General features: G+C 48.0%; 11 protein-coding genes across 12 annotated transcripts; 6 read left to right on the forward strand and 5 right to left on the reverse strand.

Annotated features, from left to right (window-relative positions):
* Positions 1 to 905: 905 nt before the first annotated feature.
* FOIG_16087 (uncharacterized protein) lies at positions 906 to 2,369 on the forward strand (the record flags this gene model as incomplete). The annotated part of the gene is made up of 2 exons (XM_031217508.1): positions 906 to 1,266; positions 1,321 to 2,369. 2 exons carry the CDS (start codon positions 906 to 908, stop codon positions 2,367 to 2,369), a joined length of 1,410 nt encoding a protein of 469 aa, XP_031052800.1.
* Positions 2,370 to 2,797: 428 nt separating this feature from the next.
* FOIG_16088 (uncharacterized protein) lies at positions 2,798 to 5,242 on the forward strand (the record flags this gene model as incomplete). The annotated part of the gene is made up of 2 exons (XM_031217509.1): positions 2,798 to 4,651; positions 4,718 to 5,242. The coding sequence occupies 2 exons, from the start codon at positions 2,798 to 2,800 to the stop codon at positions 5,240 to 5,242; spliced, it is 2,379 nt and encodes a 792-aa protein (XP_031052801.1).
* Positions 5,243 to 6,011: 769 nt separating this feature from the next.
* On the reverse strand, positions 6,012 to 7,874 carry FOIG_16089 (uncharacterized protein; the record flags this gene model as incomplete). The annotated part of the gene is made up of 7 exons (XM_031217510.1): positions 6,012 to 6,257; positions 6,306 to 6,410; positions 6,463 to 7,206; positions 7,260 to 7,551; positions 7,604 to 7,674; positions 7,721 to 7,776; positions 7,829 to 7,874. The coding sequence occupies 7 exons, from the start codon at positions 7,872 to 7,874 to the stop codon at positions 6,012 to 6,014; spliced, it is 1,560 nt and encodes a 519-aa protein (XP_031052802.1).
* A 295-nt stretch (positions 7,875 to 8,169) lies between these two features.
* Positions 8,170 to 9,687, reverse strand: FOIG_16090 (uncharacterized protein; the record flags this gene model as incomplete). The annotated part of the gene is made up of 3 exons (XM_031217511.1): positions 8,170 to 8,928; positions 8,973 to 9,241; positions 9,286 to 9,687. Coding segments are annotated over 3 exons (1,430 nt in total), but the record flags the coding sequence as incomplete, so codon positions are not given.
* A 162-nt stretch (positions 9,688 to 9,849) lies between these two features.
* FOIG_16091 (uncharacterized protein) lies at positions 9,850 to 11,599 on the reverse strand. Its single transcript, XM_031217512.1, has one exon. It carries the CDS (start codon positions 11,542 to 11,544, stop codon positions 9,946 to 9,948), a length of 1,599 nt encoding a protein of 532 aa, XP_031052804.1. The 5' UTR covers positions 11,545 to 11,599; the 3' UTR covers positions 9,850 to 9,945.
* Positions 11,600 to 12,106: 507 nt separating this feature from the next.
* Positions 12,107 to 12,926, forward strand: FOIG_16092 (uncharacterized protein; the record flags this gene model as incomplete). The annotated part of the gene is made up of 2 exons (XM_031217513.1): positions 12,107 to 12,689; positions 12,736 to 12,926. 2 exons carry the CDS (start codon positions 12,107 to 12,109, stop codon positions 12,924 to 12,926), a joined length of 774 nt encoding a protein of 257 aa, XP_031052805.1.
* A 349-nt stretch (positions 12,927 to 13,275) lies between these two features.
* FOIG_16093 (uncharacterized protein) lies at positions 13,276 to 14,438 on the forward strand (the record flags this gene model as incomplete). Its single annotated transcript, XM_031217514.1, has 3 exons — positions 13,276 to 13,482; positions 13,544 to 13,619; positions 13,675 to 14,438. 3 exons carry the CDS (start codon positions 13,276 to 13,278, stop codon positions 14,436 to 14,438), a joined length of 1,047 nt encoding a protein of 348 aa, XP_031052806.1.
* A 565-nt stretch (positions 14,439 to 15,003) lies between these two features.
* Positions 15,004 to 16,389, forward strand: FOIG_16094 (malate dehydrogenase, NAD-dependent; the record flags this gene model as incomplete). The annotated part of the gene is made up of 5 exons (XM_031217515.1): positions 15,004 to 15,263; positions 15,315 to 15,513; positions 15,570 to 15,580; positions 15,634 to 15,976; positions 16,034 to 16,389. The coding sequence occupies exons 1-5, from the start codon at positions 15,195 to 15,197 to the stop codon at positions 16,387 to 16,389; spliced, it is 978 nt and encodes a 325-aa protein (XP_031052807.1). The 5' UTR covers positions 15,004 to 15,194.
* Positions 16,390 to 16,490: 101 nt separating this feature from the next.
* On the reverse strand, positions 16,491 to 17,653 carry FOIG_16095 (uncharacterized protein). 2 transcript variants are annotated; one of them, XM_031217516.1, is made up of 4 exons: positions 17,500 to 17,650; positions 17,410 to 17,423; positions 17,298 to 17,360; positions 16,491 to 17,247 (listed from the first exon to the last, which is right to left on the reverse strand). In XM_031217516.1, exons 1-4 carry the CDS (start codon positions 17,554 to 17,556, stop codon positions 16,647 to 16,649), a joined length of 735 nt encoding a protein of 244 aa, XP_031052808.1. In that variant the 5' UTR covers positions 17,557 to 17,650; the 3' UTR covers positions 16,491 to 16,646. The 2 variants fall into 2 exon arrangements, with proteins under 2 accessions (XP_031052808.1, XP_031052809.1); XM_031217517.1 differs by having other exon boundaries at positions 16,499 to 17,247; positions 17,298 to 17,423; positions 17,500 to 17,653.
* Positions 17,654 to 17,824: 171 nt separating this feature from the next.
* Positions 17,825 to 20,194, reverse strand: FOIG_16096 (uncharacterized protein; the record flags this gene model as incomplete). Its single annotated transcript, XM_031217518.1, has 3 exons — positions 17,825 to 18,445; positions 18,573 to 20,094; positions 20,158 to 20,194. The coding sequence occupies 3 exons, from the start codon at positions 20,192 to 20,194 to the stop codon at positions 17,896 to 17,898; spliced, it is 2,109 nt and encodes a 702-aa protein (XP_031052810.1). The 3' UTR covers positions 17,825 to 17,895.
* Positions 20,195 to 20,540: 346 nt separating this feature from the next.
* Positions 20,541 to 21,125, forward strand: FOIG_16097 (uncharacterized protein; the record flags this gene model as incomplete). The annotated part of the gene is made up of 2 exons (XM_031217519.1): positions 20,541 to 20,932; positions 20,978 to 21,125. Coding segments are annotated over 2 exons (540 nt in total), but the record flags the coding sequence as incomplete, so codon positions are not given.
* Between the last annotated feature and the right edge of the window lie 82 nt (positions 21,126 to 21,207).

Raw genomic sequence — 21,207 nt, forward strand, 5'->3', positions numbered from 1 at the left:
GGAATCTTTCCACCAGTATTACATTTTGCTAAATTACTATCTTATAAGTCTAGAATCTCACTAATATATAATCTTATATTAGTATAATCTTGGTTCAAGGTAGCTGGTATCTAGATTTTAGAGGTCTAAAACTCATAGTATAAAAAATCCATATTATATATAATTAGACCTCTGCTAACTTCCCTACAACCACAGTGGCTGCATCCAGTATAACTTGGAGTTTTCTTTAAGTAAACTCACGCCCATCGCTGCAAGACTATAATAAGCCGCCTTATAAGTCTTGCGGTCAAACTTCTAACTTTCCGGTAAGCTTCGGCTTACACCATGAGCCACCGCCCGTATATGTATACATGTATTCAGTATTAGACAGAACAAAGGTCACCAACCAGTAAAAAAACCTCGTTGTACTATACTAAATTTACTCTTAAGAGATATAATACTTCGCCTTAATTCTCAACACGCCTAACACTATCTACCAATAAAAAAACCCTGTCCAAACTAATTATCTATAGTTGGGTGCCAATTTGTTACGGATTTATCACAACAGGTTGCCTATTGAGCCTTGCAATGCGGAGTAAAATTAACAAAAAACACCAACAAGGCAGAATCCGGACCTACATAGGTGTGCATATATTAGGACTACAATTATCAGGTGCTGGTTTAGTAAAGAGGCCCAACCTCACAGCAGAAGCTGGAAGTCAGCCCCCACGACATCAGCATGCCAACGTGGACCAATTAGATAGGAGGTCAACCACTAGAGAAATGCACGCATGTGCTTAAATATGACGTGAAAGAAATTAACATGCAGAGTCAAAAACTCTTCCCCGCCTGTTGATAATAGAGCAACCCATCTTAGGCGCAGAGCTTTACACCCACAATAAAAAAGACTCGCAAAATTTGTTACAATGAATAAGAAAGGTGAACTGATTCATATTAGTGGGGACACCTTCGATCGCTTTGTACTACACTCTGCATTGTTACGTCTGATCGACCCTGTCCGAGGCAAACCGACCCGGAGTACACTCGACGAGAACCCAGACGGCAGCTTTTTGGGTGCATGGCAGCTCCAGCAAAAGTTTCTAGACTCATTTGCTCTTATTTGCTCAACGTCTAGCTCAGGAGCGGAAACAGCTACGGCTGTGTGCCTGGAAACCTATGACCAAGTTGGAAATATCCTCCGTTTGGCGCGCAACCATGGCTTGACACCGGAGGATCTAGCTGGACTAAAAAGAGTGTTGCAAGTACTGCAAGAGGCTTCTAGAAAGGGTATGCGATCTTGTGAAAATTGAATGACCTTGACTAACATGGCGAGCGATACAGAAAAACCATCAACGCAAGCCGAGACCGAGATTCTACAACTGGTTGCTGAGCTTGACAAAGGCCGAATTTTGTCAATTGCAGAGAGGATTAAAAAGCGAGGCATTCTCCGGTTTCTACAAAAAATACAGTCTGAAGTTCATGAGAGTCAACTCCAGTCAGAAAGATTCAGGATCTGGCTTGAGAGCTGCCCTTTCACGGCCTCTCCCTCCCTTATCCAGAATTGGACTGGTGAGACTACCGTCAAGCTCATCCATTGGGCGTCGGAAGCTCGATGGCACTACGCTGAGCAACTACGAACTTTACTAAAACTTGATGAATCACAAAGTCAGGCCTGGTTGGATAATCTACACAAAGTAGCTCGCTATCATTCTGCGATCAAGTCTATGGTCAAGTTTGCTGTGAAGGAGCCCGGCATCTTTGTCAAGTTCGTCATCCGAGCGATCAATGCTCCTAATCCACGTCGATTCAAATTCCCGAACGACGAAGCTCCACTGCTTGCAGTCGTTCGCACGCTTGTGGGAAAAGATACAAACATGACAATGGAGAAGCTTGAAAAACATTTGGGTACCCAGGATGTTGAAGCGAGGCTGCGTAAAGCCTGTCGCCTGGAGCTGACGCTTCATGCCGAGATGCAAATCGTTGTTTTTTACGAAGGCAACCCTGGGTTAGCTCCCCACCTGAGGCTCATTGGAACGAGCAAAAAAGCTTGCTTTCTTTGCGACAAATATCTACGTCATCATCCACTCAGACTGCAAGCTTCCGCTTGTCACCAAAAGATTTATCCATCGTGGATGCCACCTCCGTACTATAACGTCCCAGGAAAGTCAACACAACTCCCCTTCATAAAGCTAAGTGGCGATATCGAGAAATTGACGAAGCAGGAGTTGAAGGCAGCACTAACTGCTCCCCTCCGGCCACCAAACTATGATTCGACTGCTGGGCCTTCTCTGACCTTAACAGCAACTGTACCCACGGAACTGAGATCACTGCGAAAGAGTCAAGCAAAATCCACGGTTCAAGATGATAGTTTCTCAGAGGATTCTGATTGAAACGCTGTGGCGCGGTCTGGGCGCGGGATGTCCAATAAAGTGCAACAACAATAATCCAAAACTGTCCACATACATGCATGCATGGTGCACTATCCCACACCACCAACGTGAGCTAGGCCGCTGTTACAAGCGAAATTCGGCGAATTGGATGGCGGAAACAAGCTCGACGGGCCAACAGTTTGTTCAAGACCAATTATTTTGCGACACCTACAGTTAGTGTAAATAATGGACCAGGGGAATGAAAATGTCTTGATGCCTGATCCTGCAGGAGGCCGACCGACCATCTCATCATCGCGATGTATACCGGATTTGATATCGGAGATCAGAGCTCGGCGAGTTCTAATTGTAGGTGCAAAATATAAAACCGCCATTACTGCCACCGATCCTAACAGAAACACTGTAACCTTCATCTATTATCTACAAAAGTAATGGGGACAGCTGAAACCAACGCAAACATTGCCGTGGGAGATCACCGAGATCTTCTGGATATCATTGACAAGCTCCGTTTGCAGGGAGTTAGTCATTATGTTGCCCTACCCGAAATTATTGTCTGCGGAGATCAGTCTGCGGGGAAGAGCTCTGTCCTCGAGGCCGTCTCCGGTAAGCAGTTCCCCATCAAGGACGGCCTCTGTACGCGTTTCGCCACGGAGTTGGTTCTTCGTCGGGACCGCAATATTAGTATCAAAGTATCCATCACCCCTGGCGAGAGCCGGTTTGGTGAAGACAAAGAACGCCTTGAGAATTGGATACCAACGGCCAGCATTGATGAAGAGTGTCTGGGCGCCGTGACCAAGGAGGCAGAGGCTATGATGGCTATCCCAACCGGCACAGGGGAGTTCTACGAAGATACACTCCGTGTCGAGCTCAGTGGGCCAGAACAGCCACACCTAACAATGGTGGACCTTCCTGGACTCTTCAGAGGAGGGAACAAGAGTCAATCTGACGCCGATATCAGCATTGTCCACGATATGGTGGAGAGGTATATGGCGCGACCGCGGAGTATCATACTCACTGTCGTGTCAGCCAAGTACGAGTATGTCCTGCAAGAAGTTACTCTGATGGCCAAGAAAGCCGATCCAGAAGGCTTGAGGACCATGGGCCTTATCACAAAGCCTGACACGCTGGATGTTGGCTCTCCATCTGAACACTACTTTGTCCGTCTAGCCCAAAATATCGCAGAAGAGCTCCACCTTGGTTGGCATGTTTTAAAAAACCGCAGTTACGACGAGCGTGATTTCACACTGGCACAGAGGAACGATAAAGAGAAAGAGTTCCTTTCCCAAGGAGTATGGAGTTCCATTGAGTCTTCACACTGCGGAGTAGAGTCCTTAAAGGTCAGATTGAGCAACGTCTTGAGAGATCAAATTCTTGTTCAGCTTCCGAGTCTTATACAGGATGTTGAAGATGGTATCCTCAACTGCGTTGAGAGGCTCGACCGTCTAGGTCCGGTACGAGGTACCTCACAGCAGCAACGAAGCTACCTCTTGCGTGTGAGTGAGAATTACACACTCTTGATGAGGCAGGCAGTCGATGGCACTTACACTGATCGCTTCTTCGGCAACCGAAACGAACGTGCTAGTTTTGGCAAAAGACTGAGAGCTGTGGTACGGTTGAGACTTGACGAGTTCGCAGAGGAAATGCGAGTCGACGGCCAGAGTCAACACATCGTTGATTCAGCGAGTGAAGATGAAGACCATACCAACTCCCGCGTCTTCGCGCCAAGCATCTCACGGTCTGAATTCATCAATAAAGTTGCTCGACGTCTCAAATACAACAGAGGCCGCGAGCTTCCAGGTCTCTTCAATCCTCTGATCGTCAATGACCTTTTCGTCGAGCAATGCACGCCTTGGAAGAGGATTGCCAAGAGCCTTGCTGATGACGTGCTCGATGCAGTGCACCTTACGACTGAAAAGGTAGTCGAGCAAAGTGCCGCGACGGAAGTCTCCGAAGGGGTCTTGAAACTCATTCGTAAAGAAGTAGAGGGTCTAAGAATCAAAATGAGCCGTCGTATTGACGCACTGCTTGTATCAGCTACGCAGAATCCTATTACGAATAACCCGGAGCTTGTCCAGCACGTCCAGCAGACTCAGGAAGACCGACACAAACGCACGGTTAAGTCACTGATTACTAAGATGTTTGGAACGAACCGTTTCGACGGCTCCGACAAAAAGATCAGTATAAATCCGGTTGAACTCTTAGCGCTAGCTGGAGAGGGATTCGAGCCAAACATGGAGCGTTTCGGAAGCGCATTGGCAGTAGATTACATGAAAGCATTTTATAAGGTAAGATATATCCCCGAGCTAAGATTTACTGATTCAGTCGCACTGACAGGTTTGATATACTCGTAGGTTGCAGTCAACAGATTCATCGATGATGTGAGCGTCCTAGCGATAGAAGATTGTCTCATCAGCAAGCTTCCTTCGCTTTTCACATCAAGCAGTGTCGCGGAGATGAGTGATGAAAAGTTATACCTCCTTGCAGGCGAAACTAAGGAATCATTCGTCGAGAGACAACGCCTAGAGCTGAAACAGGGAATCCTGGAGAAAGGGCTACAGGATCTCAAGAGCCTCTACAAACGCAGCACGGTCGTCGGCCACAGAGGGTACCACGGCTTATCGTCAGAAGATTCTGAGAAGATGTCGGTCATAACACAGAGAAAATCTGAAAAGGGATCATCCATTACAGATAGTCCAAGGGCAGCCTCTGAAGTATTCGGCGAGGCAGTCCCTATCAATGAGGAGCAACACCCTGCATTTCAAGCAGATCACATTAAATGGCCAGGTCAAGATGGAATGAAGGACTTCTGGCCACCTCCTGCGATGAGGAAAGCCGTGAAGGACGTCATGGGTGAAGATAGTCGATGGGGCGGCTGAAATCTATCTCACATAGACTAAGAAGGCGATCCAGCTATCTTAAGAGCTCTGTCAATATACCTAGGATAGCCGCTTTCAACTGCCAGACTTCATGATACCACCTGCACCCGAAAAGGTGTTCATTATCCACCTGTACAGTAGCCAATCCGATACTTCATTTCTCGTCTCCTCTCGGGGATAAGTATTTCGTATCGCGCCTCCTTACAAGTCAGGCAATTCAACTATCTGTGGTGATATCAACACTTCCATTGTCCAATGCGGTTCCAACTGCTTGCGATCCGATAAAAAGCTCTCCAACGGGATTTCTTGATGCACGTGTACCCTTTCGTGATGACGTTCTCGCGGCAGCATTATATGTTTGCTTTGAAGGCGTGGCAAGCTCAGAAGACCTTATATAGAAGATTCTAGACCGTAGCCCCAATACAAGGACGACTAAAAGCATGGAGCACTATGAGTTCAGCCATCCTATTTTTAAACTCAACAGGGAAAGAGATCTATGGATGGAGGCAACGACTTTGGTGGGCCATGGTCATATGCATTAGGGTTAGGTATTTCGCGATTAGGGTGGCGGGGAAGATGTATGGGCTGCAGTTTGAGGATGCGGATGATGGTGATAGTGATGCGTCTGAGCTGCCAGATCTTGAGTAGGGTCAAAATGACGGTAGCGTACAGCTGTCATACATGTTATGTCAAGTCATTCAAAAGTAGGATAGAAAAATGAGATCGATCTTTGAAGTATCTAGCTGTAATTCCGCCGTGAAAGCTAGTCTTAGTGTCGAGCTGCTCCCTTCAACTCTCGTACAGACTGATACATCTGCCATGTGTTTTCGCGAACACGTCGACCCCAGATAGCGCAGGGGATGAACAACAGACAAACAAGAGTAGCGACGCATCCGCTGATGATGAAGAGTTTTGAGATGCCGATGGATGATATCCAGCCAACAACACCAAAGGGAACTCCAATGGAGGGGATGTTGCGGATGAACGTAACAGAGATGAAGGCCTCTGCTGTGAGCTAGTACTTGTCAGCGAGTGTCTTGAGGGTTTGGTTCGGTTGACGTACGGTTTGGTAAATGTCGATGACAATGGTGCATGATATATCAATCATGGATGCCATGCCAAAGCCAAACATGGCACCGCCAATACTAGGATAGATCCAGTGCCAGCCCTATCACACAAGTTAGACCGTGGGCTTATTCAACATCTAACACAGTACTTACCTTATCAGCTGATATCCCAAAGAAAACAAGCCCCCCACCCGTAAGAAGCGCCGGCAACAAGAGAATATACAACCTCATCTCCGGCTCAAAGATTCCCTTGTTTCTCTTGGCCAGCTTGACAACAACCCAATCACCAAGGACACCACCATAAACACTCCCCAGAAAGTTTCCCACAAACGGACCGAGGGACATGAGGCCCACGCCTGCTGTGTTGAAGTTATATGGCGGTGCGGAAAAGATCATGGATATAGATGATGTGAGAAGGATGAGAAAAGCGACGCAGCTAGCTACCTGAAGGGCTGAGAAGAGGACGTGGGGAAAGAGGAACATCTTGAGGGGGACGAGGTAATTACGCCAAAGGGGTTCGTCTGTGCGTGTTATGAAGCGCATTCGTTGTTTGTATGTAAGTCGCGGTGGGTGAGTCTCTGAGTTGAGGTCCGAGTCTTGAATGTCGGCTTGGGTTGAGTCGTCTTTTGGGTTCTTGAGTGTAGGTGTGCCTTGACCTGAGGTATTGCGTGTTTCTCCAATAGTGACGGGGATGAACTTTGTCTCTTCAAAGAAGAAGATGAAGAGGAGGAAGAGGACGGTTAGGACGATGCCGGTGGTGTAGTATGTCCATCGCCAGCCTTGAGCTGCTGCTTGGACGCCCACGATGCAGGGACAGACGAATTGACCGACCATGACAGCCATGATATAAAACCCATTTGCTGTACCTCGCTGATGAACAAAGAACAAATCTGCAATCTGAATCCTGTCAGCACCCGTCTACCACCCATCATTGCATCCTGTCCAATTACCGTGATCTCCGAAATGGTCTCATTGATACTCGCAGCAAGACCCGAGAGGAAATTCGTGACATACATCTCCCCCACCGTCTCCATCCTGCCACTCCACCACGAGACAGCAGCCATAAGACCAGTGGAGAGGATATAGCATGGACGGGAACCGTATTTTCGAGCGAGTGGGATGAAGAGGAAACTTCCGAGGGCGAGACCGGCTGAGTTGAAGGCGACGCCGTAGTTCAGTTGGTCGTAGGTTACGTGCATGTCGATGATCATTTGTTGCCATAGGACCATTTGCATGACGATGCTGAAGTTGTTAGTGTTGGGTGAGGATGGGGTAGGGAGGGATGAGGACATACGCTGAGAAGAATGCTACTGTTACGGCGAGGACGAGCGTGAAGTTCCATGCTTTTCTCCGTTTGCTCCAGTTCTGGGGATGGTTAGATGAGACGCTAAGGGGGGAGAGAGTAACTGACCAGAGGATCGTTGGGATCCTGTGAGGGTGTTGGAACTAGAATAATCTCAGAGCGACCTGTACAATACGTCAGTACCTACGTATAGTGGTTGATGGTGATGCAACTGACTGAGGAGACGAGAAGTCCCAGGGGGGAAGCTCAACTCGCTATCCATCTTTGTCAATAATTCGAAGAAAATAACAAAGGCGAAGGAATAGTGAGATGCTCGTCAGGTCAAGAGCCTGTTGTCCTCTCAGCCAAGTCCTCGAGGATACCCCAGATTTATAACAATCCCCCTTATCACCCGAAACCGGCTTCACCCCAATCCTGGAGAAATCTTTCACCAAGCCATCGGTATTTTGCGGGGTATACCGATGGGCCTAGCATCCAAGCAGTAGGTCCACCCACTCATCCAGATAACACTTGTAACACCTCATTGGCTGCGTGTCGACCATCCTAAAACAGCCTAGCTAAAACAAACTCAACTCAACGCCTCTCAATTTCGTCTCTTTATCAAGATCAACATCATTATCGCCCCTTTCTAACGCCTTATCTAGTATTTCCTCTAGAATTAGTGCATTAGGTGTGTCGCGGTATGCGTCACAGATACTGCCGCATCGGCGTAGGGTTTGTACCCAGGTTGGTCGTGTTTGCAGAATAGTTACTTCGAGACGGGCTGCGGTGTAGGGATACAGCATGCTGTTCGTAGCGAGGATGTGGGCGTATTCTTCACGCTGTCGAGTTTCGTATAGTGCGTCGAGGGTTGCTACTAGACGACATACGAGTATCTCGTTGGATGGTGATTCAGAATGTGTGCGCTTATGTCGTCGACTCAATAGTATGCCTGATAGCCGAAAGGCTTCCCAGAGATGAACATGCGGAATAGACCCCTCATGGCCCTCCCAATCCGCAAGGGCCTTCTCCACATCTTCATGTGCCATTCGACCGAAGATATCGAGTAGACTTCGCGGTAAGCCCGAGACGCTTTCGACACCGCCAACTAGCCCCGTTGAAGACGCTTTCTGAGCCGAGCGGAGAAAACCCCAGATTCCAAGCGTCGGTGTGTCGCGCCCACGAACAAAAGTGGGAATATCCATTATCGCCATGGCCTCAAGCGAAAAGCGATATTCCAGATCCCCAATTCGATGAGCGTTTTTGGACTGCGGGAACAGGTGGTATACCCACATCATATGATTCAAATGCGCCGTCCAGGGGATCCCTTGGAACAACTACCTAATCAGTACTTGAGATCTGAGAGGATGGGGGGACTTACGTGGAGTGTGCAGAGGAAGACACCAGCGTTGATCAGACCCCCATCCAACGTCCCATCAAACCGACTTAGCTGCTCGCGAAAAAGACGGAGACTTTGATTACAGAGATCATGAAATAAAGGTGGTGGGTTTCGAGGATTGGTGTTGTATACGTGGGTGGCGATTAGCCCGAGATATAGTGGTTCGTTTTGGAGGGCGAGGCGTTGGAGTTCAAGAGGGAATGGGTCTTCTGTAGAGGTAGAGTAGAACAGAAAGACGGTTTTTTGTATAACTTGATTGTCAGTGGGGAAGTATAGGCGTTGGTGGGCGGCTTACATTCTTTGAAGAGTTGTTTTTCTTGGTCACTTCTTCTTTGGAGCCACTGCGGTTCTTCAGTCTCGATTACTGGATACTCCATGTCCATCAAAACCTCCGATCCCAGGCCACTCGCCTCCACTTGTCCAAGTGGCAAAGCCTGGAACTGCCCAAAAGACCCCTCCGCACCATCAATCTCCAGCCCCCTCTCCCTCTTCCTCTCATTACCAGCGCCCAGAACAGGAAGTGAAGCACCAGTAAGCTTTCCCCTCGACGCAACCCCTACATCCCACTGTAACTTAAGAGCATAACCTTCACAGGTGAGGTTATTCTTTTGACATTCGAGACATGTTGGTTTTGTCTCGTCACATTTTCGATGGCGTCTTTTGCATGTTGAACAGCCGGTTCTTGAGCGTGACATTGTTATGGGTGAGTTGGAGATAAGATATGGGGAGTATGATGTTGGAGTGATAGCGGGATGGGGCGGTCTGGGGTAGCAGAAATTAGCTTGTTGGTCGGGCCGAGAATACATCGTCGTGTCTACTCGAGTACTATCCTAGAGTCAAGATATGACAGTCATTTTAACAACATGATTTGATCTCTCTCTTTTTGTATGTAGAATAGCTAAACAATAATATACACCAGTTCTACGCAACTACAGTGTTAGCGCATAATCGAGAACTACTTCTTATAAACCCTCTCACCCCCAAACCACGTCTCATCAACCTTCATCTCCAATAACCCATCGACTTTCACAACCCCTGGTAACACCATAAAATCCGCCCTCAACCCCTTCTCCAACCTCCCCGTCCAGCTCTCCGCAAATCTCGAATACGCAGCCCCATACGTCGCCCCCCTCACAGCCTGCTCCAGCGTCAACGCACTATCCCCATTAGTAACCGTCTCCCTCTCAGGCTCCAGCGCCGACTTTCTCGTCGTAGCATTATACAAGTTCGGGAACGGTAAATGTCGCGCCGTAGGGGAATCTGTACCAATAGCGACATTCGCGTGTCCGTCGAGACATTCTTTGTAGGGGAAGCAGTGTTTCCACGCTGAGGGTTTCACCAGCTTTTCGTAGCCTTCGAGAATGGCGGGATCGCTGTGGACTGGTTGTACGGAGGCTGTGATTCCTAGGCTGCCGAGACGTCGGGCGTCTTCGGGGGTGGCCATCTCGAGATGTTCGATGCGGTGACGCGCGGTGGGATTGTTGGTGCTTGCGATGGCGGAGATGGCTTGGGAGACTGCTACGTCGCCTATAGCGTGGATGGCGCATTGCATTCCAGCTTTCGTGATTTGTGAAAGTACGCGGTTCATTGCTTCGCCGGGCCATAGAGGTTGGATCAGATCAGTTGATTCGCCGTAGGGATAAGACAATGCAGCTGTGCAGCCATCAACGACACCATCGCACATGAGCTTAACGCCCACGATACAGAACTCTGGCGATTTTGAAGGATGGAATCTACTGTGCATGTCGATAGCTTCTTGGATCTTCTCATCGAGTACCTTCTCGTCCGCTTCGTATGGAACGAACCAATGAGCTGCGATGTGAAGATTAATCCCCTTCCTCTCTCGCAACGTCTGTAACGCCTGCCAAGCTACTGCATCCATCGCCATGTCGATAACGCCAGTGTAGCCTTCAGCAGAGTAAGCTTGAACGGCTCGTTCCAGGGCTTCAAGTTTATCGTCCATGGACAGTGATTGAATCAAAAAGGGCCAGATAAATGCTGTGACAGCCCATTCTGCCAAAAGTCCAGTCGGCTTGCCGTCCTCATCGCATGTAAGATGCTCCGGGCACTTCGCCTTGATCTCATCAATTGGAAGTTCTTTCAAAGCAGCAGTGTTGCACCACGCGGAGTGAAGATCATTCGAATCGATAAAAATGGGTCGTGGGTCAATATCATCAATCATACTCGCGAGAGCAACTCCATCCGTCGCAGATTGAAGCCATCCTCTGCACAGGATCTTGGGTAGGTCAGGATTGGCAGCAGCAAAGTCTGTTATACGCTGCCGAATCTCTTGTAGGGATTTGCAACCCCCAAGATCGAGTTTTTGCTGTGATAGACCGAAGAATAAAAGATGAACATGACTGTCGATAAAACCAGGAAGAACAACGCGATTTTCAAGATCCAGAATTTCTGCGCCTTGAGATTTTGCGTCTTGGACTGCTTTGTCGTTTTCGGACCCGATGTAGGCGATTTGAGATCCTTCGATGATCATGCACTCTCGATGCGAGTCATCATCGCCAACGAAACGGCCATTGGTGAGAATTGTTGAAGACATGCTTACGCCCGCGTATGATAAGAAAGATAATATGAGAAGAGACGGACGGGAAATAAATAGTAAAGGTAACGGAATGGAATTACAGGGTCTTATCAATATGAGGGGGGTCAAGACTACGATGAAAGTGGCAGCAATTCTGAGATGGAGGGTTCAGCGCATCGACCTTCTGAATGGGTTGACCTGCTGAAAGCACTAAGCCTGTGAAGGGGTTGAGTTTCTGGGCGTGTCGACCTGCTGGAAGGGGTTTAGAGCAGTGGGAGCTAGGGGATCCCGCAGTCGAGTTCGCCTAACCTGGGGATCTAGAGGCTGATGTTGATTGGGTGTTGGGGATGAGAATTTAGATCAAACTCAATCTAGAGGGAAACGCCGTATGGGGTCCGCGGGATACGTTACGGGGGAACTGACTGGCTATGGTGAGATCGTTAATACCGCTTGATTGAATATTGTCAAAGTCGCAGTTGACCGAAGGTTACATCGCCGCTTCGGCTCCGACGCTCGGATTTCTGCACCTCCACTCCTCTCAGATTTTATGTGGATGCGGAACAAGGCACCAGATGCAATCATGAATTGGGTTCTGACTACAGACTCTCTACCCGGTGGCTCAACACAGTCAGCGCCATTGATAGGGGAGTCAATTTTCGAAAGCGAAGATGCTGAAGACTGGGGCGATTTTGTCGACTCCGATGAAGAGCCCGATGTGGAATTCGCCTGCGAAGCTATCAACCTCTACCCTAAAGGATCTTGCTACCCAATTTCTATCAGTGACATTATCGTCGAGCGGTATCGCATTATCCATAAACTCGGTCATAGCGCTTTCTCGACTGTTTGGGTAGCGCAAGATATGACTAAAAATAGAGATGTGGCGCTCAAGATCTTGATGCTGGGGAGTCCCGATGACCGTGACTGTCAAATGCAGAGCGAGATCATCAGCATAGCAAAGGATTTGACGTATTTGTTACTCTATCATCGAACGTTTCTGCTGCCCAGCCCTCATGGTCAACACCGTGTTTTCGTCTTTCCCCCCAAAGGACCAAACTTGAGAAATTACCCACCTAGAAAAGCGCCTATCGCTACCAGTATGCTATTTGCAGTACAGTTACTCAAGGCCTTAAAAGCACTTCACGAAGCTGAGATTGTTCATGCAGGTACGGTCACCCAACAGAAATGATATCAAAGCTAATTCATAAGCAGACTTAAACACCGCTAACATAATGTACACCCTACAACCTCTCAATAACATTATATCTGAAAAGTACAAGCAAATCGGGAGACCGAGAAAAATGAAACTATGGACTGAGCAGTGGAAAGATGGCGAACTGGTTATGCCAATGAAGCCAAAAGAGGAACTCATAGGAGATTCCATCGTTCTCGGTGACTTTTAATCAGCCTGTACTGTAGCGGATACATCATACTGTAGTGGGCTATTGGTCAGCGCCGTGCCGCCTCGAATATCCCTATCCCATGGAGATTTGAACTAACACACTGGCCCCATGGGAAGGTTGAGGAGACAAACAAAACCTATGGAGGATAAGGAATGGCCCACTATTTGAACGGAAAACCGGCACCATCGGTGAATTCTTTTACCATGTATATTGTGTTGGTTGCTCCTCGGGTAATCTGAAAGCCGACTTGGGCTAAATCAAGCTCAAGGTATAGGTCCCCATCACCCGATAAATAAACCGGCCACAAATAGCATCTGAATAAAATCTTAGTCGATGAAATTCACCGGATATGATTACGCAGCGCGATATGCAGACACCCAAACCCTTCATCCTCTTTTTCAGCCCGGTTAGGCACGCCAAGGCAGCATATGAAGAGCTGCAGGAGGTCGCCAGAGTTGAGGTGGTCACCAGCACGAACAGGCAAGAATTCTTCAAGGATATTCAGGACAAGTACAAGGACATTCAAGTGATTTACAGGACATCAGCAAGTGGTGCTGTCAGTCTCCCCGGTTTAACATACCTTTATTTGCGCATTCACATGTTTTGACATGCTATAGGTCGCTGGGAACTTTGACGTCGAATTTATTGAGCATCTTCCACCAAGCTGCAGAGTTATTTGCCACAACGGAGCAGGTGAGTGTTTCCATTTCTGTAGTAGCCGACATGATATTTATAGCCGCATGGTCAGGATATGATCAAATTGATGTCAAGGCTTGCGCCAATCGAGGAATTACCGTCACCTACGCGCCTGACCCCGTCACCAATGCCACAGCTGACCTGGCTCTCTGGCTATTGCTGGGATCATTGCGGCAACTCAACCCATCCCTTGGCTCTTTACGCAGGGGAAACTTCAAGACGGGAGTTGATTTCGGCCATGATCCAGAAGGCAAAGTGTTAGGTATCCTGGGAATGGGCCGAATTGGCCGTGCCCTCAAAGCGCGATGTGAGCCCTTCGGTATCATCACACGATATCACAACCGCTCAGAACTGCCCCCTGACCAAGCAGCGGGTGCGACATATGTATCTTTCGAAAAGCTGATTTCTGAGAGTGATATGATCAGCATTAACATTCCGCTGAACCCTCAGACAAGGCATCTCATTGGCGCCGAACAAATCACCAAGATGAAGGATGGAGTCATCATCGTCAACACAGCTCGAGGTGCCGTCATTGACGAAGATGCACTGGCTGAGGCACTAGATTCTGGTAAAATTGCCTCTGTTGGCCTGGATGTTTATGAGCATGAACCTATGATCAACGAACGCCTCTTGAAGAACGAGAGGGCTCTTCTTGTGCCACATTTGGGAACGCACACGGTAGAGACTCTGACAAAAATGGAGACATGTGCTATGAAGAATGCGCGACGGGCTGTTTTGGGGGAGCCTCTTCTTACACCTGTTCCAGAGCACGCTGGGCTGCAACGATCTCCTAGCAACTGTACCAGAGATGTGTAGGGCCATAAAATGGAAATGTTTGTAAAATAATAACCCCGTTTTATGGTGATCTGAAGGAAAGAACTATAGATGTTTATTTAACTTTGTTTTCTTTGTGTATGTTTATCGAGGTGATGAACTTATGTACTGTGCAACGCAACAGTGTGGCCAGCCCGAACGGCTGGTAAATTCGGCAGCAAATCAGAGGAAAAATAAAAGCACGTCTGTAAGGTTTTGTTATCGATCAGGTAACACAATAGACGGGAGGCCTTTCAAGTTTGCTAGAGGTTCATAGGTATAATAGGTCACTGGACGTAGAAATGTGACGTGAGATAAGCAACTCGTACTCAAAGCCAACCAACTGTTTCCTGATATAATTCGTTTTGATATGACTGTGTTTATTTGTATGCATATTCCAGGACGTGCTAGGCTGAGCTATCATCGCCGTTTGACCCGACCAAGACTACCCCCGCTTTAGAGCTGTTTTATCCACCGTCACGTCCTACGAAGACAAAGCTAGCCAATGTGAGCGTGATCATCAGATCCACCAACGTCTGACGATAGACCAACCGAACGAAAAGCTCAGGGCAATCGGTAAAAAGCTTTGCCGTCGCTATATTTCACCCGAACTACCATTGTTGCTTGACTCGCATCATCGCAAAGTACTGGCTATAAAGCCATGCCATTATCTCCAGGGTTTGGCGGGGCCATGCACATGTGTTGCATGATCACATACTTGTTTATAACAACCAGCTCATTCATTAACAACCATCCGCCATGACAAAGATTGCTCTTCTTGGTGCTGCTGGTCAGATTGGGACCCCTCTTAGTCTCCTTTGCAAAGCTGTGAGCAGTCTGCGCATTCACACGTGCTCCAAACGCTGACTACGCAAATAGAGCAATCTGTTTACGGAAATCGCCCTCTACGATCTCGTCCATGCACCTGGCATTGCCACCGATCTGAACCACATTGACACCAAAGCGACTGTTTCTGGCTTTTTGCCTGCTGATGATGGTTTGGCCAAGGCACTCAGCGGAGCCGACATTGTCGTCGTCACTGCTGGGATTGCCAGGAAACCAGGAATGACTCGAGATGGTAAGTCCATCCTCGCAAATTATCTCGCCAGGGCATGTCATTAATTATTACCTTAGACCTGTTCAATGTGAGAACTTTGCTCCCTGTTGATTAACCAGCAGCATGTTCACAGATCCTTAGACCAACGCTTCAATCATTAGAGACATCTTCACCCAAGTTGCAAAGACCTGCCCGAAGGCCATTTCGTGTATCATTACCAATCCAGTGAACTCAACAGTTCCAGTTGCAGCCGAGACTTTGCGTACAGCCGGTGTCTTTGAACCCGCGCGCCTTTTCGGCGTAACTACTTTGGATGTCGTGCGAGCTTCAACATTTGCTGCACACGCTCTTGGCGGCGACGCCGAGCCTACCAGTATCAAAGTCCCCGTTATCGGTGGCCACAGCGGTGCTACCATTCTTCCTCTCTACAGCCAGGCTCAACCCCCTATTGACCTCGGTGCCGAACTACCAAACGTTATAAACCGTATGTCTTCCCCGCTCCGAGAGCAGATATCGGCTGTTAGTTAACTAGTCACAACAGGTGTACAATTTGGTGGTGATGAAATCGTGAAGAGCAAGCAAGGAGCCGGCAGTGCTACGACTTGTATGGCTTATGCGGGTTTCAGATTTGTCAAGGCCCTGCTTACCGCGAGTTCCGGAACTCTAGTCATCGAAGAGGCTTATGTCTATCTGCCGGGGATTAGTGGAGGAAAGGAGATCTCGACCCAGCTTCAGGTCGACTACTTTTCCGTCAAAGTCAAGCTGGGTAAGCAAGGAGCACGCGAGGTCCTTCCCATTGGCAATCTGTCAGATGATGAAAGGATCCTCCTTGAAAAGGCTGTTGAAGAGCTGAGGGTGAACATCCAAACCGGTTTCTCATTCGTAGCTGGAAAATAAGTAAGCTTTTTGACCCGTTAGATGGCCGGCTGCTCGTCTATAGCTGTATATGCATAAAATAGCGAAATGATCAGGATGAGTTTTAAATAGAAAATAAATTAGTTTACTAATTTTGGATTTTTAACTTTTCATCTCATGGCAGAATAATAGTACCTGTATGGTTTCTTCCTTGCACATCTGACCAGAACCAAAGAATAGGAGGATTTAGGGCCACCATATCTGGAATAAATAAGAAGACTATCTGGCATCATTCCACGCTACCATAGAAATTGTTGTTTGAAGTCTGCTGGTAGTTCAATCCCATGAGACGTGGTGATATTTTGCAACTTATTGGCTACATCTGCTGGTTCAGGAGCGTGTATGATGTCTACCGATGCAATCTCCATAGGTGCCTGGGATATTGGGTCTTGGTCGACTGCATGGTCATGGCAAGGACTTTCAACCGACAGATCATCCCCAGTACCGACGTGGCTCTGAATATCAGCCTCGGGCTGATGATTGATATTGTCAGAAGGTTTCACTGCTTGTGATAGTTCCGGCATCTCCTCATTCGGCTGATTTTCAACCCGATCTTGCACAACAGAGTTCTTTGTGACTTGCTCAATCCACTGCTCAACGTTATCAGCTGTCCTGAGGGGGAAGCGCTCCCAATGATCCATCAGCGCTAGCATTTTCTGTTCGCCTATGCCTGATGAGTTGTGCTCGGTGATTTGCCCGTTGACTAAGTCCTTAGCGTCGTCATTGAAGGCACGAGTTAATAAGTCCTTATCATTTGTTGAATGTAGGAGCCGTATCAGAACCAGTTCAGTCTCCCGAAGCCGCGTTTCCAATGCTTTCGTATACCCTTTCGGCGGACCCCTGGATGCCATAAGTATTTGCTATTCATGGCATGTGAATATAGGCCTTACCGTTTCAAGACTGTTGGCCAAGTACACTGGGAACCGAAGCTTCGACATCTTGAGCATGCTGGCCTTCTAACATAAGCACTTGGTCCATTGACGCAGCAACTTGCTACCATACCTGATCCCATCGCACTGCATGAAATTCGTTCGTGTGAGCAATTTTGACAGTTTTTGGAATATTTATGATCTGTGTAGGGTTCTGTCTTACCTTTTGTTTTCGTGATCGGCAAATATTGCATGCTGCACGGCCTCGGGCTGGCGGCATCGTTGCTATATAATTTCGCCGACTGTTGGCTAAATCACCAGAAATAGATATAGCAATAACTGGTTATGCGACAGGGCCGTCGGTAAAAATTCATAACCAGACGAGTGGAGAGGAGGCCGGGTTTATGGAGTGGCGAATGACATGAGGCATTAAACTATATGACTCTGATGCAACGGCTAAAACTTTGGCCGATGGACTAGCAAGAATTGTACTAGTAGCAATATATATCATTATCAGTATTTCTATCCTTTGGTTTATCATAATAACATTAATATTTCATATAATTAATTTAAATTAGTTTACTCTCCCTATTTTTGAGTCTCATTTGCATTGGATTGGTTAGAAAAATGCATTATCCCAGGTTGGATCATCCTGATTGATACCTCCCAGCAGTGATTCCCAAGTAATGCCAGCCAGCAGGTCAGGCATCCCACTCTCCCAATTACTTAATCTGCCTGGATCACCAACAGATCGGAAGTCATCTTCAATGGCCGGGTCCGTAGCATTAAAAATTCCAAAGCTGTATCCCAGTGGTTCGTCCGCGGACGCGCTGACGATATTGGTAGATATTTGATTAGAAGGCTGTCCAGATCCATCGTTGTTTTGATTTGACCTGGAACGCGATTCTGGATCTGGCCTTGCTCTTTTCCTGGGACGAGTTTCAGAGTTCACAGTAGAACATACTGAGTCCCTGCCTACGGGGTCTTGAACAGAGGGTGGATGTACAGAATTGGATGTAGAATCCAAGATATCAAACGCCGGTCTCTTTGCAGTATGCTCCATCTCCTGGAAAGCTTCTGTAAGATCCGAGAGAACAGCGTGGCAATTCTTTGCAAGCTTCCATCGCTCGGACATATGAAGCAGGGCCTCAAGGCACATAGCAATCTCCCTTCAGTTTGTCAGTAAATGCGTCTAAAGTTCCGTAGTAGTACACTGGTTAGGTTGTTACGGGACCTTGCACAACAGGCAAGGACACATCTAATCGGGGATCAAGATAATTCACAGTTTTCTCTCACCTCTTGCCTTTCTCCACCGAGTAGAGCCGCAGTTGGCATGCAAAGGCCAACACGATGCCGGCCATCCATGTGACGGAGAGATAGCCCGGCCAGAACAGAGCATACCCTGCATTGTGCTGCTTGTTTATAATTTTAATTATCTCTCGCGCTTCGCTGATGCAGATTTGGATCGCGGACTGGAACTCTGGGGTAGATGGCTCCAGAGATAGCCTAGGGCGATGAATTAAAAGTACTAATTGACTGTGGAGCAGGATGAAGTGTGCCGATTCATTGAAAATTTGAGTTTGGTTTCCGTCAGTACTAGCATTAGATGAGGGATCAAATTCTTGTAGAGATGAAGGCAGTGCATTCCACAATGCGTTGATGTCTGTTTGAAGTGAGAGAATTGACCCGCTGTCGATGGATCGAATGTGAAGTGATTTGTGGAAGAGCTCCAGGGCACGACCAAGAAGACGCGAGTATTGGACCTGAAAGGATAAACTTGAATGACGATGATGCTTCTGACTAGAGTTGTCCTCGCTTGTTGCCCTGCCTGAACCTGTTTCACTCTGTCTTGAGGAGATGGGAATATCCCTGAACTGGCTACTGGGCGAGTTCGCTGAGCGCCCAGAAAATGGCGAAGTAACGTCATTATGACTTGAAGGGACAGTAGGAAAGAGCTGAGGGTGGTGAAGCTCAGGCCCATTCAACGGACAAACATCTATATCAGAGTCTTGGATTCCCAACGGGTGCCCAAGAGCCTGGGAGAGATAACGATCAAAGACATAGATACACCAGAAAAGCCTCTTTCTAATATCACAATCATCCGCCGTAAGCTTTGCATAGCGGCAAGGACAACGATGAAGACCTGCCAGAAAGACGGCTCGGGATAGAAGGCCACTAACAACCGCAGCTGCACGGAGAGACATGCGAGCGACCAGGAGCAGACCAGCCGCAAAGAGGGCTTGGATAGAAACAAGATCTCCCTTGACTGCAAGGCCGGGAAGATAAGAGAGCACGTCGGTAGGCTTTTGGATCTCGGATGCTACTGGGAGTTGGCTGCTGTCATGCAGGCTTGCGAGATTGAAGATGCACTGCAGGATGAGGGCTCTTGAAAGTGTCATTGGGACCCTTGGCGTGATGGGCCCTGAAGCCGCACCGTGTTGATCAAAAGAACTATACAGATCCTCCATGTTCTTAAGGATAGTTGGACCGTGCAAAAAGGGAAAGAAGCGATGCCATGTCTGGAAATACGTCATGAAAAGCTGCTTTGCAACTTCCGGCTGAGGTGGTCTGCCGAGCCCAGCAGGTATTCCAGGGCCATAGCAAAAAGAAGACGGTAGTAGAGAGGCATCCGTAGAAGACTCGTTGGTTCTTTGCTGCTCATCCTCACCGTCAGCAACGATGCATTCCTCAGGAGTCGGGTGCGTCGTATCGAGAAGACGAGACGACAGCCGCGTGTTGGCACTTATGAAGGCTCGTCGAACTGTGTTTACAAAGTAGATGCCACTGGAGCTGCCGATGAATTGACTTTTGCCCAGGGCTGCCGTCAGATCAGATTAACAATCAGATATATCAATCAATTCAATCAATTCAGATCAAATACGGTATCCTAACAGATCAATCAATTCAGACACAAGCATCTGTGCATCTGATATATCTGATATCCTTATAAAGGAAGATGACTACCCTAGAACTGCCGGATCATCCATATTTTCCGGTCCTCAGAGTGGGGCACTTCCCTAACAAGCAGTGATGCTACAGGGCGGAGTCAAGCCGATTGGCTGGGTTTGAACCCCAGCCCGCTCAGGGCTCGGTTGGAGAGCAATCTACAGGCAGATTAATTGGTTAGGTTGCCCCTTTTTCCTACCTCTTGCCCCGGTACGACACAGCCCTAGCCAGAGAAGCCGACACATCCTTCAATGTTTGGAAGCATATCTTGGCTGATGGGTTTCAATCTGTTGAAGCCCCTGCTGATTGCAACATACAATGTCGGGGACCGCTATAAAAGGCAGCCTTGCTGGTAGCCCGTCGTCATCGCCGCCACCACCCGCATTTCCTCGTCTCGGATCCCGGTCTAAGGCCATCGCTAAGCAGTATGATGCCGCTTTAACTTTGGCCTCGACTGCCGATTCGTCCGTTGATGACCTTTACAAGATCATTTGGGGCCAACGACGTTTTGTTATTGCAAGCCTCTTAGATAAGAGGAAAAGTAGGGGCAGGCGAAGCTGGATCGGAAACCATGGCTGGTTCCTTGCAGAGCTGAGGAAAGACAATACATCCAGTGGAGATATCTGGTGTTGCCGGCTCTGCGATAATAAGGGTGCGCCTCGATTTTTCAATGCCCAGTCGACATCATCGGCATCAGCTCATCTTTTCAAGTTCGTGATACTTCTCATTTCCGGGCTATTACTAACGGTTCTTAGAGCTCATGGGATCACCGAGACCTTTGAAGCGGGTTCATCTGGTGACTCTTCAGTTATCGATCTCCAGAGAAATGCATCCAAGAAACGGCCCGCCTCTTCTTCCTTCCTTCTTCCTCGAGCAAAGATGGCACGGATTAGAGAGCTCTCTGTTGGTTATATCGTTGATTCTAATCTCCCCTTTACTACCTTTGAGAGTACCTATCTGCAGGAGCTGTTCCGTCAGCTGGACT

The sequence above is a fragment of the Fusarium odoratissimum genome (assembly GCF_000260195.1).
Source record: "Fusarium odoratissimum NRRL 54006 unplaced genomic scaffold supercont1.65, whole genome shotgun sequence".
Taxonomy (NCBI): Eukaryota; Fungi; Ascomycota; class Sordariomycetes; order Hypocreales; family Nectriaceae; genus Fusarium; species Fusarium odoratissimum.